General features: G+C 44.0%; 1 protein-coding gene across 1 annotated transcript in view; it reads left to right on the top strand.

The window, feature by feature from the left end:
- Nucleotides 1–16,355, top strand: part of LOC309543186 (cytosolic phospholipase A2 zeta-like) — a 166,771-nt gene that overhangs the window by 35,372 nt on the left and 115,044 nt on the right. The window contains exons 3-5 of the mRNA XM_082242594.1: nucleotides 6,429–6,565; nucleotides 8,597–8,725; nucleotides 10,238–10,278. Of these exons, the coding sequence (XP_082098720.1) occupies nucleotides 6,429–6,565; nucleotides 8,597–8,725; nucleotides 10,238–10,278 (307 nt within the window). The remainder of the gene's footprint in view (nucleotides 1–6,428; nucleotides 6,566–8,596; nucleotides 8,726–10,237; nucleotides 10,279–16,355) is intronic.

Consider the following 16,355-nt stretch of genomic DNA (forward strand, 5'->3'; position numbering starts at 1 on the left):
AGTTACATAGTTACATAGTTTGTGAGGTTGAAAAAAGACATCAGTCCATCCAGTTCAACCTATGATGTGTGTGTTTGATGTTAACCGTACATTGTATACCCCTTTATGTTTTGGTCTATAAGGTGCCCATCTAATAGTTTTTTGACACTATCGATGCTCCCTGCTGATACGACTGCTTGTGGAAAGGAATTAATTCCACATCCTTACTGCTCTGACAGTAAAGAACACCCTATGTATTTTAAGGTTAAACCGTTTTTCCTCTAGTTTTGGTGAGTGGCCATGTGTCTTATTGTATTCCCTTTCTCTAAAAAAGTTTGTTCCTTATGCTAGGGTCCTCGCCAGTACAGTATTTGTACATTGATATCATATCCCCTCTCAAGCGTCTCTTCTCCAGAGAGATTACGTTCAATGCTTGTAGACTTTCCTCATAGCTGATGTCCTCCATTCCCCTAAATATTTTTGTTGCCCTTCTCTGGACTCTCTCCAGTTCCAGCACATCCTTTCTGAGGACCGGTGCCCAGAACTGGACGGAATACTCCAGATGTGGCCAGACCAGAGTCTTGTAGAGTGGCAGAATAATTTCTTTATTTCTGGAGTGAATCCCCTTTTATGTACATGCCAGTATTTTGTTGGCTTTGCTTGCAGCAGCTTGGCATTGCATGCCACTGCCAAGCCTGTCGTCCACTAGGACCCCCAGGTCCTTTTCCATCTTAGATTCACCCAGAGGTCCCCCCCCCCCCCCCCAGTGAGTAGCCTGCTTTCGTGTTTCTGACACCCAAGTGCATTACTTTATATTTTTCAACATTAAAACTCATCTGCCATTTAGTTCCCACCCAATTATTTTGTTCAGGTCCGCTTGTACGGGTTTCCACATCCTGCATAGAAGATATTGGCATGCTTAGTTTAGTATCATCCCAGCAAGTGAAATGCATGCTCAGATTCAGGTCAGGTGATTGACTTGGCCATTGCATAACATTCCATTTCTTTCCCTTAAAAAACTCTTTGGTTGCTTTCGCAGTATGCTTCGGGTCATTGTCCATCTGCACTTTGAAGCGCCGTCCAATAAGTTCTGAAGCATTTGGCTGAATATGAGCAGATAATATTGCCCGAAACACTTCAGAATTCATCCTGCTGCTTTTGTCAGCAGTCACATCCTCAATAAATACAAGAGAACCAGTTCCGTTGGCAGCCATACATGCCCATTCCATGACACTACCACCACCAGGCTTCACTGATGAGGTGGTATGCTTTGGATCATGAGCAGTTCCTTTCCTTCTCCATACTCTTCTCTTCCCATTACTTTGGTACAAGTTGATCTTGGTCTCATCTGTCCATAGGATGTTGTTCCAGAACTGTGAAGGCTTTTTTAGATGTTTGTCAAATTCTAATCTGGTCTTCCTGTTTTTGAGGCTCACCAATGGTTTACATCTTGTGGTGAACCCTCTGTATTCTCTCTGGTGAAGTCTTCTCTTGATTGTTAACTTTGACACACATACACCTACCTCCTGGAGAGTGTTCTTGATCTGGCTAATTGTTGTGAAGGGTGTTTTCTTCACCAGGGAAAGAATTCTTCGGTCATCCACGACAGTTGTTCTCCGTGGTCTTCTGGGTCTTTTGGTGTTGCTGAGCTCATCAGTGCATTCTTTCTTTTTAAGAATGTTCCAAACAGTTGATTTGGTCACACCTAATGTTTTTGCTATCTCTCTGATGGGTTTGTTTTATTTCTTCAGCCTAATGATGGCTTGCTTCACTGATACTGACAGCTCTTTGGATCTCATATTGAGAGTTGACAGCAACAGATTCCAAATGCAAATAGCACACTTGAAATTAACTCTGGACCTTTTATCTGCTCCTTGTAAATGGGATAATGAGGGAATAACACACACCTGGCCATTGAACAGCTGAGCAGCCAATGGTCCCATTACTTTTGGTCCCTTAAAAAGTGGGAGGCACATATACAAACTGTTGTAATTCCTACACCTTTCACCTGATTTTGATGTAAATACCCTCAAATTAAAGCTGAAAGTCTGCAGTTAAAGCACGTATTGTTTGTTTCATTTGAAATCCATTGTGGTGGTGTATAGAGCCAAAAAGATTAGAATTGTGTCGATGTCCCAATATTTATGGACCTGACTGTATTTAAAGTGTTACTAAATCCAGGACCCTGCATTCACTACATCTGGTCTCCCACAGTACACAGAACTTCAAAATGCAATTATTTTAGTAAATTTAAACTGCTAAATACCTTTTGTTATCAGCAGTTAGATCAGTCTTGTGACTTCTATCAGTGTCTGGTTAAAGCTTGTAAGAGGGGATTTCATTCTCCTCTGACTGACCTATGAGACTGCAGGACCCCTTACCCTCTGTCTGGAGCATGTGCAGCCTGACTCCATAAACTCTGTGTTATCAGGAAATTTTTAGGAGTCAGTAGAATAAGGAGAGGATCAGAAAAGACAGAATCAAACAGCCTTTTTACACAATGTGGAGGATAAACCCCTTCGGTTTCACAGTGAGTATAACGAGCATGCTTTACTGCATATACAGACTGATTTTACTGTTGTGGGTTTAGTAACACTTTGTTTCCTGCTGACCAGCCTGAAAGGGCATGTTTACACTACGTACAGTAACCTGCATGTTTTCCTCACATGGTGAATGCAATGACACAAAAGACAATAGTTTTCTGTGTGTCATGTTCACACTAGAACGCTGAGTTTATATGCATGTGCGTTTGCATCTTATCGCACAGGAACGCACTTAAATGCATGTAAATGTGCATAACCACACAGCAACGCACCTCTCACCCACAGAAAATGGAACAGAGGAACATGCCTTTCAAAAAAAGAACTATGCAGAAAAACACAAAAAAATGCACATAAACAAGCTTAAACTTGCAGAAACACATTACTGCAGGCCAGTAAGAAGTGTTATTAAAGTTTTTTTTTTTTTTAATGTGCATTATAGTGTGAATTGGCCCTAAAAAGTGAAGGTCAGAGAGTGAGGTGCAGGTGATCTAGAAGATGGACATTTCTGGAAGATTTTTGAGAATCTGAGCCAGCATTTAGATGTGCTGGCAGCAGGAAACATAAAGTATTTACTAACTTCTTTTGACTTTATCTTTATAGGGCAGTTTACAGAGGCCATTAGTTTGTGTACAAACTATCTGTATGTTCCACTGCCCCCCCATACTTACAGGCGGGAAATCCTACAAAGGGGAAGGGGGCGGGTAGGGTGTGGGTTATTAAGCCATACACAGTCCGATCTAGTGATCCTGTGTCACCTTCTGCTTGGAGGAGAGCTCAGCACAACCTGCACCTCCTCCCGGCTCTCTTCTGTCTGCCACTGGCACTTCTCAGCTGACTTTTTTTACCTTTACTCTTTTTACCTATTACCTACAGCAGGCTGCCCTCCTCAGAATGTCCATGGGGGGTTTGGCTCAACTGAAATTTGGGGGGGCAAAGCCCACCCAAGCACCCCCCTAAATCCGACCATGCTGCTAATAAGGCAGTAAAGATTGCCCTCCTGTACTGGGCCTGGGCCCCATCAGTTTAAAAGGGGTGGCTGGGCACATGCCCAGCAGGAGGCCTGAGTGTGCTGCATTATTACTGACTCTTGTGGCTCCCCCTGCAGCTCTGCCAGCTTCTCATCCTTTATCTCCCTCCAGCTGCATTGCAGGGGGATCTGTGCCCCCACTCCATTACTGTCCAGGCCCCTTGTTTGCCCCCTGCAGTGCTGCCCGCTTCCTTCCTTTCCTCTCCTGCTGGAAGCTGTTGCAAGCACACGGGGGGGGGGGGGGGGGTAATTGTTTCAGGATGGAAGGGGAAGGGCAGTAAATATGTCCTATTTACCAGCCACTTTCTTGAATGAATGAACAAAGTAAGTGATCACTAAAGCATAGTAAACTGTGTTTACTATGCTTTAGGTTGTGAATTACAGTAATCCCCCGCTCCATCGCGGTTCAGTTTTTGTGGTCCCGGTAACTCGCGGTTTTTTTTGTAATGTTATTTTACTATATAAATCATTAATAATTAAATATTTTTGTGTTTTCCATAGCTCTTGCTATGTCTTAGTATCTTTTATGTGTTTAAATGAGTTTCTATTGTTTTAAAAGTGTGTTTAAAGACCTTAAAATGCTTCTACACGTACAGTGATAGTAAAATAAACATGCCTAAAATGCATTTTAATAGGGTTTTTCTATTTCGCGGAATTTCACTTTTCGCGGCTGGGTCCTGAATGTAACCCCCGCAATGGAGGGGGGTTTACTGTAACCAGAAGCCACTCAGTACAGAGAACTTTCCATTCATTCACTGTTCAGTGCAGCTTAGGCTGAAGAGAAAGGGATTGGGGAATCTCTGTCCTCAGTCCCTTTCTCTGTCTCAAATGTCGGACATCAGGGGTCTGTTTAGACTACTGAATTTTCACAAAAGGCTTCAAAACAGGGCAGTTAAAAATGTACAAAACTAAATTTAAAACACAATAAAAAAGAAAAATGTTCATTCTAAAAAAAAAATGTGAAAAAAATGTACGACTTCAAATGTTCAAATGTGCTTTGTTCTCTGAAGATCAGTCACCTCCTGCTTTAACCGTGCACTGGCACACTGCAATTGTGTGCTTCATTGGTGGTTGGGGGGGCGCTTGCAGAGTAGTGCTATTTACCTGAATGGGTGTTGTTTAATGGGGGTATAATTCTTTCCGTAGCATTTCAGCAAAATTTTACAGTAATCTGATATTTTTGGAGGGGTTGACTCTGTCAGGAAGGCTATACGGGATCCCATGATTTCTAACAGCAGCCCTGATGCAAAATATATCATCCATGGAGTTCAGCTTTAAAATCATACTGTATAGACATTGTCATGCTTGGGTACTATAAATTAGTTTATTGCAGTAATTGCCAAGGAAGCCAGCAATGACACAGGGCAAAGGTTTTTTTTTAAAATATCTTTACTTATTTATTGACTTTTAACTATACTCTAAGTACTCCACCATAAAAGCAGCTGGCACCTAGTATATACTGTATACAGGATAGCATTTATTAGTATTTTAGAAGGAACCTGGAGTACATTATCTTTACTCCCCCAGGATACGTCAAGTGACATTCCAGTATCTGGGACGTAGCTGAATACAGGATTCCATTTCTAGGAAAGAATGTCTCTATTTTCCTGCTCCTGGGTGGAGGTGTACTGTGAAGCCATGCAAACCTCCAGAACATGTAAAGTGTAATTATTCTCTATTCAGGGACTTTTTTTTTTCCTTTCTCGCTCTGATGCAATGCTGATTTAGTTGCTTTGCTTTGCAACAATAACTCATGTTTGCAAGGAAAGAGGTTGTGAAGTAATCAGTTTAGTGTTATCTGCAGAGAACACTTAGATGTTTTTGCCAATAATCATTGGCCATAGCCAACTTTTACATCTAGTTATCTGCTGGGTGGGATGAAGGATGTGATCATTCAAAATTGAATGGTCATTTTTTTGCATCTCTCAGGCATTTATGTATACTGCTGTCTTAGCAATATAAGTGATACTTACCCACCAGGGCAACTTATCCTCATCTGTCTGATTGTGGCAAATACAATGGCCACATTTGTTTTACTGTTATATGGGCAGCTTTATGCACAGTGGTGGACCCAGACTACAAAAGACCAAAATTAGATGTAGGTGCAAGCCACTCTGGCCTTTGTGAAGACATGTCAGACATCTCCCTTGCCAGGAATTGCATTTCAAAACTTACATTGGGGTTTATTTACTAAAGCTGGAGAGTGCAAAAAATCAGTCTCACTTCTGCACAGAAACCAATTAGCTGAGGTTAGAAACTGTTCGGTGTCTCTGCAGAAGTGAGACTGATTTTTGCACTCTTCAGCTTTAGTTAATAAACCCCAAAGTGTCAACAGAGCAGCTGATTGCAGCAGAATAATGCTGGATCCACTGGGGGGTATCTGAATTGAAAACAACAAATTATTGGGTAAGTGGGGATTTATGAAAACAATAAATAGGGAGGAGTATGAGGTTCCCCTTTAAGTTCAGTAAAGCTGAAATTAGGCCCAGGGCTACACCAGAAATTGCATTTCTATACTATTTAGAGATTTTACCTCATTTTAAATAATCGAAAAAGTTAGAAAATGAATATGGATACCGTTATGTACAGTAATGCATAATCAAGTAATTTTATGATCTTAAAGAAAAACCGTTATGCTACAAAAGTTATGGATGACTTCAAATATTGGGTGTTGCCCTGTATGCTCTGACTGTCCAGGCAGACTTCAATAGAGGACAGAACAATGGAGGGAATGCTCACCAATTTAATCACACATGTGGAGTAACTGAGAACAATGGTGTTTAGAGCAAAGTCGTTTTTGGTAACTTACTGAAATACTTAGATATATTGCCAGGGTCTTAAACCTGTTATTAAATATTTCCATTGTTATCTGTCTCCAGTGTCAGCTGCAGATTGCTATGTTCAACTACAACTCCCTACTGCCTCCCCTGTTCCTTCCCGGACAAAGGTTGTTTACAATTCCAGTGACCCTGAATGGCATGAAACCTTCCACTATCGTATTCATGGAGCAATAAAGGTGAGAGCTATTGCAATTAAATCCTGTTGAAGTATTTCGACAGAGGCCCGTATTGGCTGTCGAAATACAATAGCAGGTACTGCAGATTTGTCCATCTGTTCTGTATAGTGTGGGACCTATCTATCAGTGTATGGCCAATCACAGTCAGATGTCCAAGGAATTCTTCCTTACTCACTTTGCCCTCCTTTTTTTTTCTTCACTTCCCCTTTTCTTTCCTCCTTTTTCCACCCTTCATCCACTGGCCCCCAAGTATGCACCCTCATGCCCCCTATCTTGCCTCTTTCCTATATATTTTTCTGTCTAATTGTATTTGGATGGCAGTGCCCCTCTTGTATTCTAGTCCACAATGTTTCTGAAAGTCAGTATACCTTAGGATCTGCTTCAACCCCTCTTTTTTTACCTTTTAGTAACGTCTTGTAGTGTTCCCCGCAATTTTGTTTACAATGCTCCTAATAAACCGTTGTTTTTGACAATATCTTGTTTTTGTCCTAATGCGTCTTTCTTACTGGTCTTTCTAATATTGTTGTATCACATTTCACTTTCTTATGATAATATCCAGTGCTCTGCATACACTGGTTATACGCTTGTCTGTTTTGTGCATAATAATTGTTTAAATAAAGGAATTGCAAAAAAGTTGCCCAAGGAATTGGATTGACAATGTGGGCCATGTGGGACTTTAAGTGAGACACTAGCAGGTATGCCCGGTGTCTCCATCCCTGTATCAGAAAAAACGAATTGAAAAGGATGAAGAGAGGTGCATGGAAGCCAGCCAGCCCCCAATCTGATGTACTCACCCTCCAGTCTGCCACCAAACAAGTAGACCTGTCTCATGATATAAATAAAGAATAGGGGTTTAGTTGACACGCATTTGCAAACGCATGTGTAAGCTGCAGAGCCACGACACGGCACCCTGTTTTATCTGCAGTCCTAACACTTTTAAATTTGAGTGTCTCCACTCTGGGAGCACATTGCTGCTAATGGATGAATAGGAGGCAGGTGGGAGGGAGCAGCCCAAACTTCCCCCAACCCACCTCCATCTATGACTGGTCTAGTATCTCAAAACTCTAATAGCAATGTTCTTAAGATGGTACAAACTGAAAATGACCAGCTGAGAAGCATACACCTCCAACCCCTTGGCGGATGCAGTGTAAAACACAGATTGGGACTTTATATGAGGCAATTTGCCTGTATAGCACAGTGCCTCCATCCCTAATTTCATAAAATATTTGGGACTTTACATGAGACAAGCAGGTCATGCTATGGTCTCCATCCCTGTATATGGAAAAACTGAGGTCAAATTAGACTGCATCCACCAAAAACGCACGAAAATCGCATGGTGGGACTTTAAATGAAGCACCAGCCTGTAGGCAAGGGGCCTCCATCCCTGGTTACATAGACAATGTGGGCCATGTGGGACTTTAAGTGAGACTCCAGGAGGTATGCCCGGTGTCTCCATCCCTGTATCGGGAAAAACGAATTGAAAAGGATTAAGAGAGGTGCATGGAAGCCAGCCAGCCCCCAGTCTGATGTACTCACCCTCCAGTCTGCCACCAAACAAGTAGACCAGTCTCATGATATAAATAAAGAATAGGGGTTTAGTTGACACGCATGTGTAAGCTGCAGAGCCACGACACGGCACCCTGTTTTATCAATACAGGAACTGGATTGATGGCTGTAAGAAACTTCCTAGTAACTTCCTAGTACTGGCATTGTTTCTGTGTAGGTCCACGTATTGCCCAGAATGTGTTAGGTTTGGTCAGCCCATTTCATCTTACAGCCACAGATAAGCTAAACTATTAACTAGACCAGTGCACTATGAGTAAGCTTAAAGTCCAAACAGTGACAAGCATATGATATGCAAGCCAGGCTAGGCAAGCCATGACAGGCTAGGCTCCTTGAACATGTATTTCCATTAGAGATAAGGATGAATGCATTTAAAATCATGGCATATTCATTTTTTTATTTTCATTGTTGCAATAACCAAATAAATTTTTGCATTATAGATCATTTTTATCTTTTTCTAACTTACAGAACATACTTGAATTGACTCTATATGATCGTGATGTAGTGATGGACGATAAACTTACTTCCATTGTGTTTGATATAGGAAACATTAAACCTGGACAAACCAAAAAAGAAGTTTTTAAACTCAATCCTAAGGTGTGTGCGTACTTACAAGTTTGCATCATTACCCACCAAAGCTGTCATTAGACCAATATTTATGAAGAACCTGTTTAATTATAATCTTTAAATTGAATTTGTGGTTTTGCCAATACGGGGCAGCCAGACCCGACCTTTGCTCATTTGCTGCTTGGGTGTCTATATTTAAAATATGCTGGTGCATTAATGAGAAGGAATATTCCAGCGTGCTCTCTTGTCCATTGCTAGGATCTGCCTCTGCCCTGTCACTATATCCTTTAGTACACTAATTTGATATGTAGGGGACATATACACATGCCAAGCTTTCTCCCTATGATTATACCATGCCACGTTAGCAGAGCAGGATCTGGCTGTCAACACAGTTGGTGAGCATAGTAGTTCAAGCTTATGGGATATATTGAAATACTAAACTAAATTTTGTATAGTTGCCTTTCCTATGTTAAAGCATATTATACAGTGTTAGAGGGTGGTAATATCCAATGCTAAAAGGTTGCATTTTATTATAGTGAAGTATACTGTAAGTTCCCTACATACAAACTTTCGAGTTGCGAACTTTCAAAGATGCAAACGTGTTTTTTTTTTTTTTTTATGCAACCCAGCGGGCTGAACAAAACAAAATTGACAGATTGCCATCCCAACACAAGCAATGTTGGTGCAGCGATCTCCCCAGCTGTGCTATTGTGTTCGAACAGGGGATCCCCCACCACCAGGACACACTGATCAGCGCTTGCAGCCTTGCCTTTGTCTGCAAGCACTGATCATTGTTGGACTTACGAGCAAGTTGGACTTACAAACGAGCGCCCGGAACGGAACTCGTTCATTTATTAAGGGACTTACTGTAATAAAAAAACTAGTGGGGTAATATTATACAATTCTGGGAAGTCTCACTAGGGGTTTCAGAGGCTTACAACATTCCACATCAAGTGTGGAAGAGGTTCATTAGGGTTGTACAGTAGAGGTAGTTACAGTACATAGCTCGTAAGGTTGAATAAAGACACTGGTCCATTCAGTTTAACCTGAGTGTGTGTGTTTGTCACTACCATTTTCAATATCCCTGTACATTGTGTTCACTAAAGCCGACCATGAACAGTTGGAGAGATTTGAACCATTTATGGGCAGGCTGAACGTACCCAAGTTGATCAATTAATGTTATAGCCGCTAGCAAAAATGAATGGGTTCTCCCGTGGTTGCAGGAAAGAAAATCACTCCATCTATGACCAGGTTAAGAAACACAACTAAAATGTTTTTGAATGTATCTACACTCAATACAACACACTACAATATTAGTTGTATTATCTTTCATCCAATAGTACATTTTCTATTTTGAATGTCAGGTCTACTGTGCAGCTTTTTACCACTCATTTGGGGGATCTAAAAATTATAAACCGGTACAATAGCAGTAATCTGTAAAAACAGCTTTGTTGCAATGAACCTATCGGAGATATATATAATACACACACATGTTTATATACATGACAAGGTTCACTACTGACACATTGTTTGCTTACATAGGACAAGGGAAGATTGGAGGTCGAGTTCCACCTTGAGGAGAGGTAAATGCCCAACAGTTTTCTTTGAAATATTGGCTGTGTATTAAATAACTGTTTATTTAGGAAAGAATTTTCAGGTTTTACAAAGGAAAATATGGAAAAAGAGCCAAAAGAGAAAACATTCCATACCTAGGAATATATACAGTATCTCACAAAAGTGAGTAAACCCCTCAGATTTTTGTAATTATTTTTTCTCTATCGCTCATTGACAGACGTAGTCCTCGGTGATACAGCACCTTCGGGTTATGTTGCCTCCACAGGAGTAGGACTAGACAGGAAATAAAATGCTCTGGCCACACCCTAGGGGCAGTCCCAGAGGGTATATCCTCTCTCTCTCTGCCTCAGCAAATCAGTTTTTTTCTGTCTAGTCAGGAGTAAGGACCTAGATACCTTGCTGGGATCTTCGGTCCTGGCAGGATTTTTTTCTTAGAAAATAATTTTTTAAGACAGCTTTTTTTCTCCAGTGTTCCTGTGAGATCTTCAAGCAAGAAAGCTGAACTGGGCGACGGGCTGGATGTTGAGATCCAGTGGTCACCCCAGTTCAGCCTACGAGCGCGTGCAGGCCATAGCTCTGCGCTGAGTCGGCCGCGACATAGTCCCACTGGACGGGGACTGACCCTGCGAGTTAAACGTCTCGCTGAAACGCCAAAGACCATGAGTCACGGCGCCCGTATTGGTCGACAGCCCTCCTACCTCGGTGGAGAGGGGTACTGTCAGGAGTTGGCGCCCGCCTGGTTCCGGTATGGTGAGTAGTATGTTCCCCCTTTCCCCCTGACGGGTCTTGTGGTGAACGCGGGCCCCTCTCTGTAATGGTAAGGATGGGTTCCCCTCTATCCTACAACATGTCACAGATCCCCCTAATTGAGTGTGATTTTTGTGTACAAGAAGCCAGGAGGCTTGGTTTGGGAGCTGACAATCTAATTGTAAAGATGTGTAAATGATTGTAGTCAGTGGCAGTACTAGAACTTTACTGTGATAGTATAAGGTATCCTACCTGTCAGTAGCCACAGGGCGATGTCTATACATGTATACTGCATTCCAGATCATTCCTCCAGCTAAGCAGCGGACCGCATACGGCCCGCTAGGGTCCGGTACCTCCGACCACGCTGACCACCATGAGGGTGAAGGGTTGTGAGGCCGAGATCCTTCTGCAGACATGCCGCTATTCTGTGCAGGCCGCCGCCATTGTCTGGTAGATCGCACGAGGCCGCCATTTTGGTGTAGCCTCGTGTCTCCAGCATGGGGACGGCCATGTTTGAGGTGACTCAAACACCTCATGGAGCCAGGGGGAGGAGCCGGCAGGCTTGTTAAGGGGCGGAGCCGCCTCTTTTACCCAGGAAATAGGGCCAAAGACTTCCTGTCTGTAACAAGACAAGCACTGAGCAAGCTGATAACTTCTGTGCATCAGGGATGAGCCTTGGGGTCTGTCTCTCTCTCTGTGGGGTCCAAAAAGGCAGGTAACACTGAGGGGCGCTGTTGCGACTGGGGGACACAAAAAAAAAAAAAAAAAGTTTTTTTTTTTTTTTTTAACTTTGTCATTTTTTGTCGCTGGCAAGTGTCTTGTATAATCATTGACCCTGCCGCATAGGTATCCCCACCTGATCCCCTCAAGGTGGCCGCAGGACCCTCCAGTACCCCACTTGTTTTTAATGCATTATCGGCAATTTTGGAGTCTTTGGTATCCCGGGTGGAGGTGGCCTGTCAGGGACGGGGGTCAAGTAGTGACCCCCGCCTACCCCTATTGTTTATCAGATACTTCAGATACGGATTCGGAACTGGTCAATGCAGTTGCAGGTCCCTCTTAGGGGGCTGTTGTCTCAGGTAATATCTCCTCAGCAGTGAGGAGCACGTTTCTGCCTCCGCCATAGCACAAGAGTGGTGGATGCACTAGTTGTGTCCGTCCGGGAAACCTTTAGTCTTGAGGTTACACCGGCAGAGGTAGCTGAGACTGAGATTCCTTTTTGGTACTTGTTAGCCTACCAAAAGGGCGAAGGATTTTCCTTTACCCAAATGGGGTCGTTTTGAAACGAACCCCTGTTATTTCCAAACGCATGGCTAGGTGCTATCCGTTTGAGGAATTCCTCTTTATAGGATAGACGGTACCACCTGCTGTCTTGCCACAGACTGTTAGGATAAAAAGACCCCGTAACTAACGAGGACCTTCCTTTTCTGCTCATATAGAGTTGTTCGTTCCGCGAGGGCGGGCGATAAGGCGAAACCCTCCAAAGCCCCTTTAGAGGGGTTTCAAAGGGCGCTGGTCGGGTAAACAAAGAGTCCGGCTCAGCCAAGCCTGAAGAATATAGCCTGATGCGCCCCTACCCATCTCTGGGGTGGGGGGGGATGTCTTCACCGGTTTCTGGAGGACACAGGATCGAGTTTCGATCACTTCCACCGGTGCGATTCTGCCCTTCTAACATTGAACGGTTTCAGGGGTTCTATTCGAACCTATTCACAATGCCCAGGAAAGAGGGCAAGGTGCGTCCAAATCTGGACTTGGGAAGAAATGGAGTCCATCCGTACAGTGGTGGCCTCCCTGCATAAAAGAGATTTCCTGGCGTCCATAGACATATAGGATGCCTATCTTTATATCCCCATCATCGCAGGACATCAGCGTTTTTTTCACTTTCCCAAAGATCATCCCTGGTTCCCACCAGGAGACTGAACTATCTGGGCCTAAGGTTGGATACATCCTGGGCAAGAGAGTTTCTCCTTGCTGGGAAACTCCAGAAGGTTCAGTCAACGATTCGGATGTTGCTGTCCGTCAATTGGCTGGGACTGATGGTGGCCTTCTTAGAGGCAGTACCGTATACCCAGTCTCATACCCGAATTCTCCTGAAGGAGATTCTTTTTTAATGGAATCAGAATTCCGATTCCCTGGACAATCGGATCCGGTTGAGCGAGCGGACCAGGAAGTCTCCGATGCTCAACCAGGGGAAGTCATTTCTTCCGATAGTATCCAGATTACCAATAAGGGTATCGGAACTGAGAGCGATCAGATTTTCTCTGATTTACTGGATCGAGCAGCTCTAGAGCAGCCCGATTCGGATCCAATCGCATATGGCCTCTTCATCCAGAGGTTTTTTTCCCTAGCTGTCCCTTCATTGGGACATCCCGGATGTGGATCTGTTGGCACCTTGGCCTAACAGGAAGGTGTGGAGGTTTGTAGCTCGCGCCACGATCCTCTAGCGGACGCAGCAGAAACGCTGATCGCCCCGTGGGGGCAGTATCAGCTACGGCATGCCTTCCATCCTCTCAAGTTGCTGCGGGAACTTCTTCGCAGGATAGAGGTGGAGGGAATTCCAGTTATTCTGGAAATTCTGGATTGACCTTGTCAAGCCTGGTACGCCGACTTGGCGAGGCTAGTCGCGGACGCTCCTTGGAGACTTCCTCTCAGGGAGGATTTGCGGTCTCAGGGACCGATCTTCCATCTTGCTTTACAGTCGCTGGCTTAATGGCCTGGCCATTGAGACCCAGGTACTGAAGGACAAGGGAGTGTCAGCTTCAGTTATTCCTACCTCCAGTTAAAGCAAGGAAAGCGACTTCCAGCACATGGAAGTCTTATATTGCATGGTGTGAATCTATTGGATTTCCCCCACAGACCTATTCGGTGACCCGAATTTTGGTCTGTCTGCAACAAGGGGTTGAGCAGAAACTATCCTTGAGCACGATCAAGGGTCAGGTTTTCGGCGTTAGCAATCTTCTTTCAAGAAACCTTTGGCTAATCATTCCTTGGTGCGGAATTTCATCCAGGGGGTGCGACATCTGGCTCCGCCAGTGCGCGCACCCTTACCGCCTGGTATCTTAATTTAGTGTGGTCGGTTCTTCAAAAACTTCTCTTTGAAGATATTAGGGAGATTCCCTTGCTTACATTCCCAGAAGGTGGCCTTCTTGGTGGCCATTACTTCTCTACGCAGGGTGTCAGAACTGGCCGCATTATCCTGTCGTTCCCCAGATCTGGTGGTTCATAGGGATAAGGTGGTTCTTCTTCCGAATCCATCCTTCCTAAAGTGGTTTTCGTAAGACGGACTCACTTTTTGTGATCACGGATAGCCCTTGAAGGGGGCTGCCTGTGTCTGCCGCGACCATATCTACATGGATCAGTCAGACGGTGGTACAGGCTTATTCTATTAAGGGTCGGAATCCTCCGTTCCCTGTTAGGGCGCACTTCACTCGAGCGCTCAGTACTTCCTGGGCCTTTCGCCATCAGGCGTCAGTGGTCCAGGTATGTAAAGCGGCCACCTGGTCGTCGGTACATACCTTTACAAAATTTTATAAAATTGATGTGATGGCATCGGCGGATGCCTCATTTGGCCGCAAGGTTTTGCAGGCCGCAATTTGAGGAGACCGGTGGTCTACCTCGAGGGTTTTTTTTCTGTTTGAAAATTTTTTTGTTGAGTCTCATCATTAAGGATGAGCATTGTAAACTTCTAGTTGGCACCGGTTGGGCCTTCTAGATTTGGATTTGATTTCCATTTTCCCACCCCTCATTTGTGATACTGCTCTGGGACTTCCCGAAGGTGCTGTATCACCGAGGACTACGTCTGTCAATGAGCGATAGAGAAAAATGGATTTTTGTAAAATCTTACCGTAAAATCCTTTTCTCTTAGCTCATTGACAGACGTAGTACCCGCCCCTCTGTTTTTTTTTTTTTGAGTTGGGTTGGGTTAAATTCTCTAAAGACTGCTTTTATGACATAACTGATTTGCTGAGGCAGAGAGAGAGAGGATATACCCTCTGGGACTGCCCCTAGGGTGTGGCCAGAGCATTTTATTTCCTGTCTAGTCCTACTCCTGTGGAGGCAACATAACCCGAAGGTGCTGTATCACCGAGGACTACGTCTGTCAATGAGCTAAGAGAAAAGGATTTTAAGGTAAGATTTTACAAAAATCCATTTATTATATCTTTTTCGTGCGGAAAACACTGAAGAAATTAGACTTTGCTACAATGTAAAGAAGAGTGTACAGCTTGTATAACAGTGTAAATTTGCTGTCCTCTCAAAATAACTCAACACACAGCCATTAATGTCTAAACCGCTGGCAACAAAAGTAAGTACACCCCTAAGTCAAAATGTCCAAATTGGGCCCAAAGTGTAGATATTTTGTGTGGCCACCATTACTTTCCAGCACTGCCTTAACCCTCTTGGGCATGGAGTTCAACAGAGCTTCACAGGTTGCCACTGGAGTCCTCTTCCACTCCTCCATGACAACATCACAGAGCTGGTGGATATTAGAGACCTTGTGCTCCTCCACCTTCCATTTGAGGATGCCCCACAGATGCTCAATAGGGTTTAGGTCTGAAGACATGCTTGGCAAGTGCATCCCCTTTACCTTCAGCTTCTTTAGCAAGGCAGTGGTTATCTTGGAGGTGTGTTTGGGGTCTTTATGTTGGAATACTGCCCTGCGGCCCAGTCTCCGAAGGGAGGGCATCATGTTCTGCTTCTGTATGTCACAGAACATGTTGGCATTCATGGTTCCCTCAATGAACTGTAGCTCCCCAGTGCCGGCAGCACTCATGCAGCCCCAGACCCAGGCTTGACTGTAGGTAAGACACACTTGTCTTTGTCCTCCTTAGCTGGTTGCCGCCACACACGCTTGACACTCTCTGAACCAAATAAGTTTATCTTGATCTCATCAGACCACAGTAATCCATGTCCATAGTCTGCTTGTCTTCAGCAAACTGTTTGCGGGCTTTCTTGAGCATCATCTTTAGAAGAGGCTTCCTTCTTGGACAACAGCCATGCAGACCAATTTTTTGCAGTGTGCGGCGTATGGTCTGAGCACTGACAGGCTGACCCCCCACCCCTTCAACCTCCGCAGCAATGCTGGCAGCACTCATATATCTATTTCCCAAAGACAATCTCTGGATATGACGCAGAGCACATGCACTCAACTTCTTTGGTCGACCATGGAGAGGCCTGTTCTGAGTGGAACCTGTCTGTTAAACTGCTGTATGGAGTTGGCCACTGTGCTACAGCTCAGTTTCAGGGTCTTGGCAATCTTCTTATAGCCTAGGCCATCTTTATGTAGAGCAACAAGTCTTTTTTTTTTCAGATCCTCAAAGAGTCCTTTGGATGAGGTGCT

Source organism: Pelophylax lessonae, assembly GCF_965119305.1.
Source record: "Pelophylax lessonae genome assembly, chromosome: 13".
Taxonomy (NCBI): Eukaryota; Metazoa; Chordata; class Amphibia; order Anura; family Ranidae; genus Pelophylax; species Pelophylax lessonae.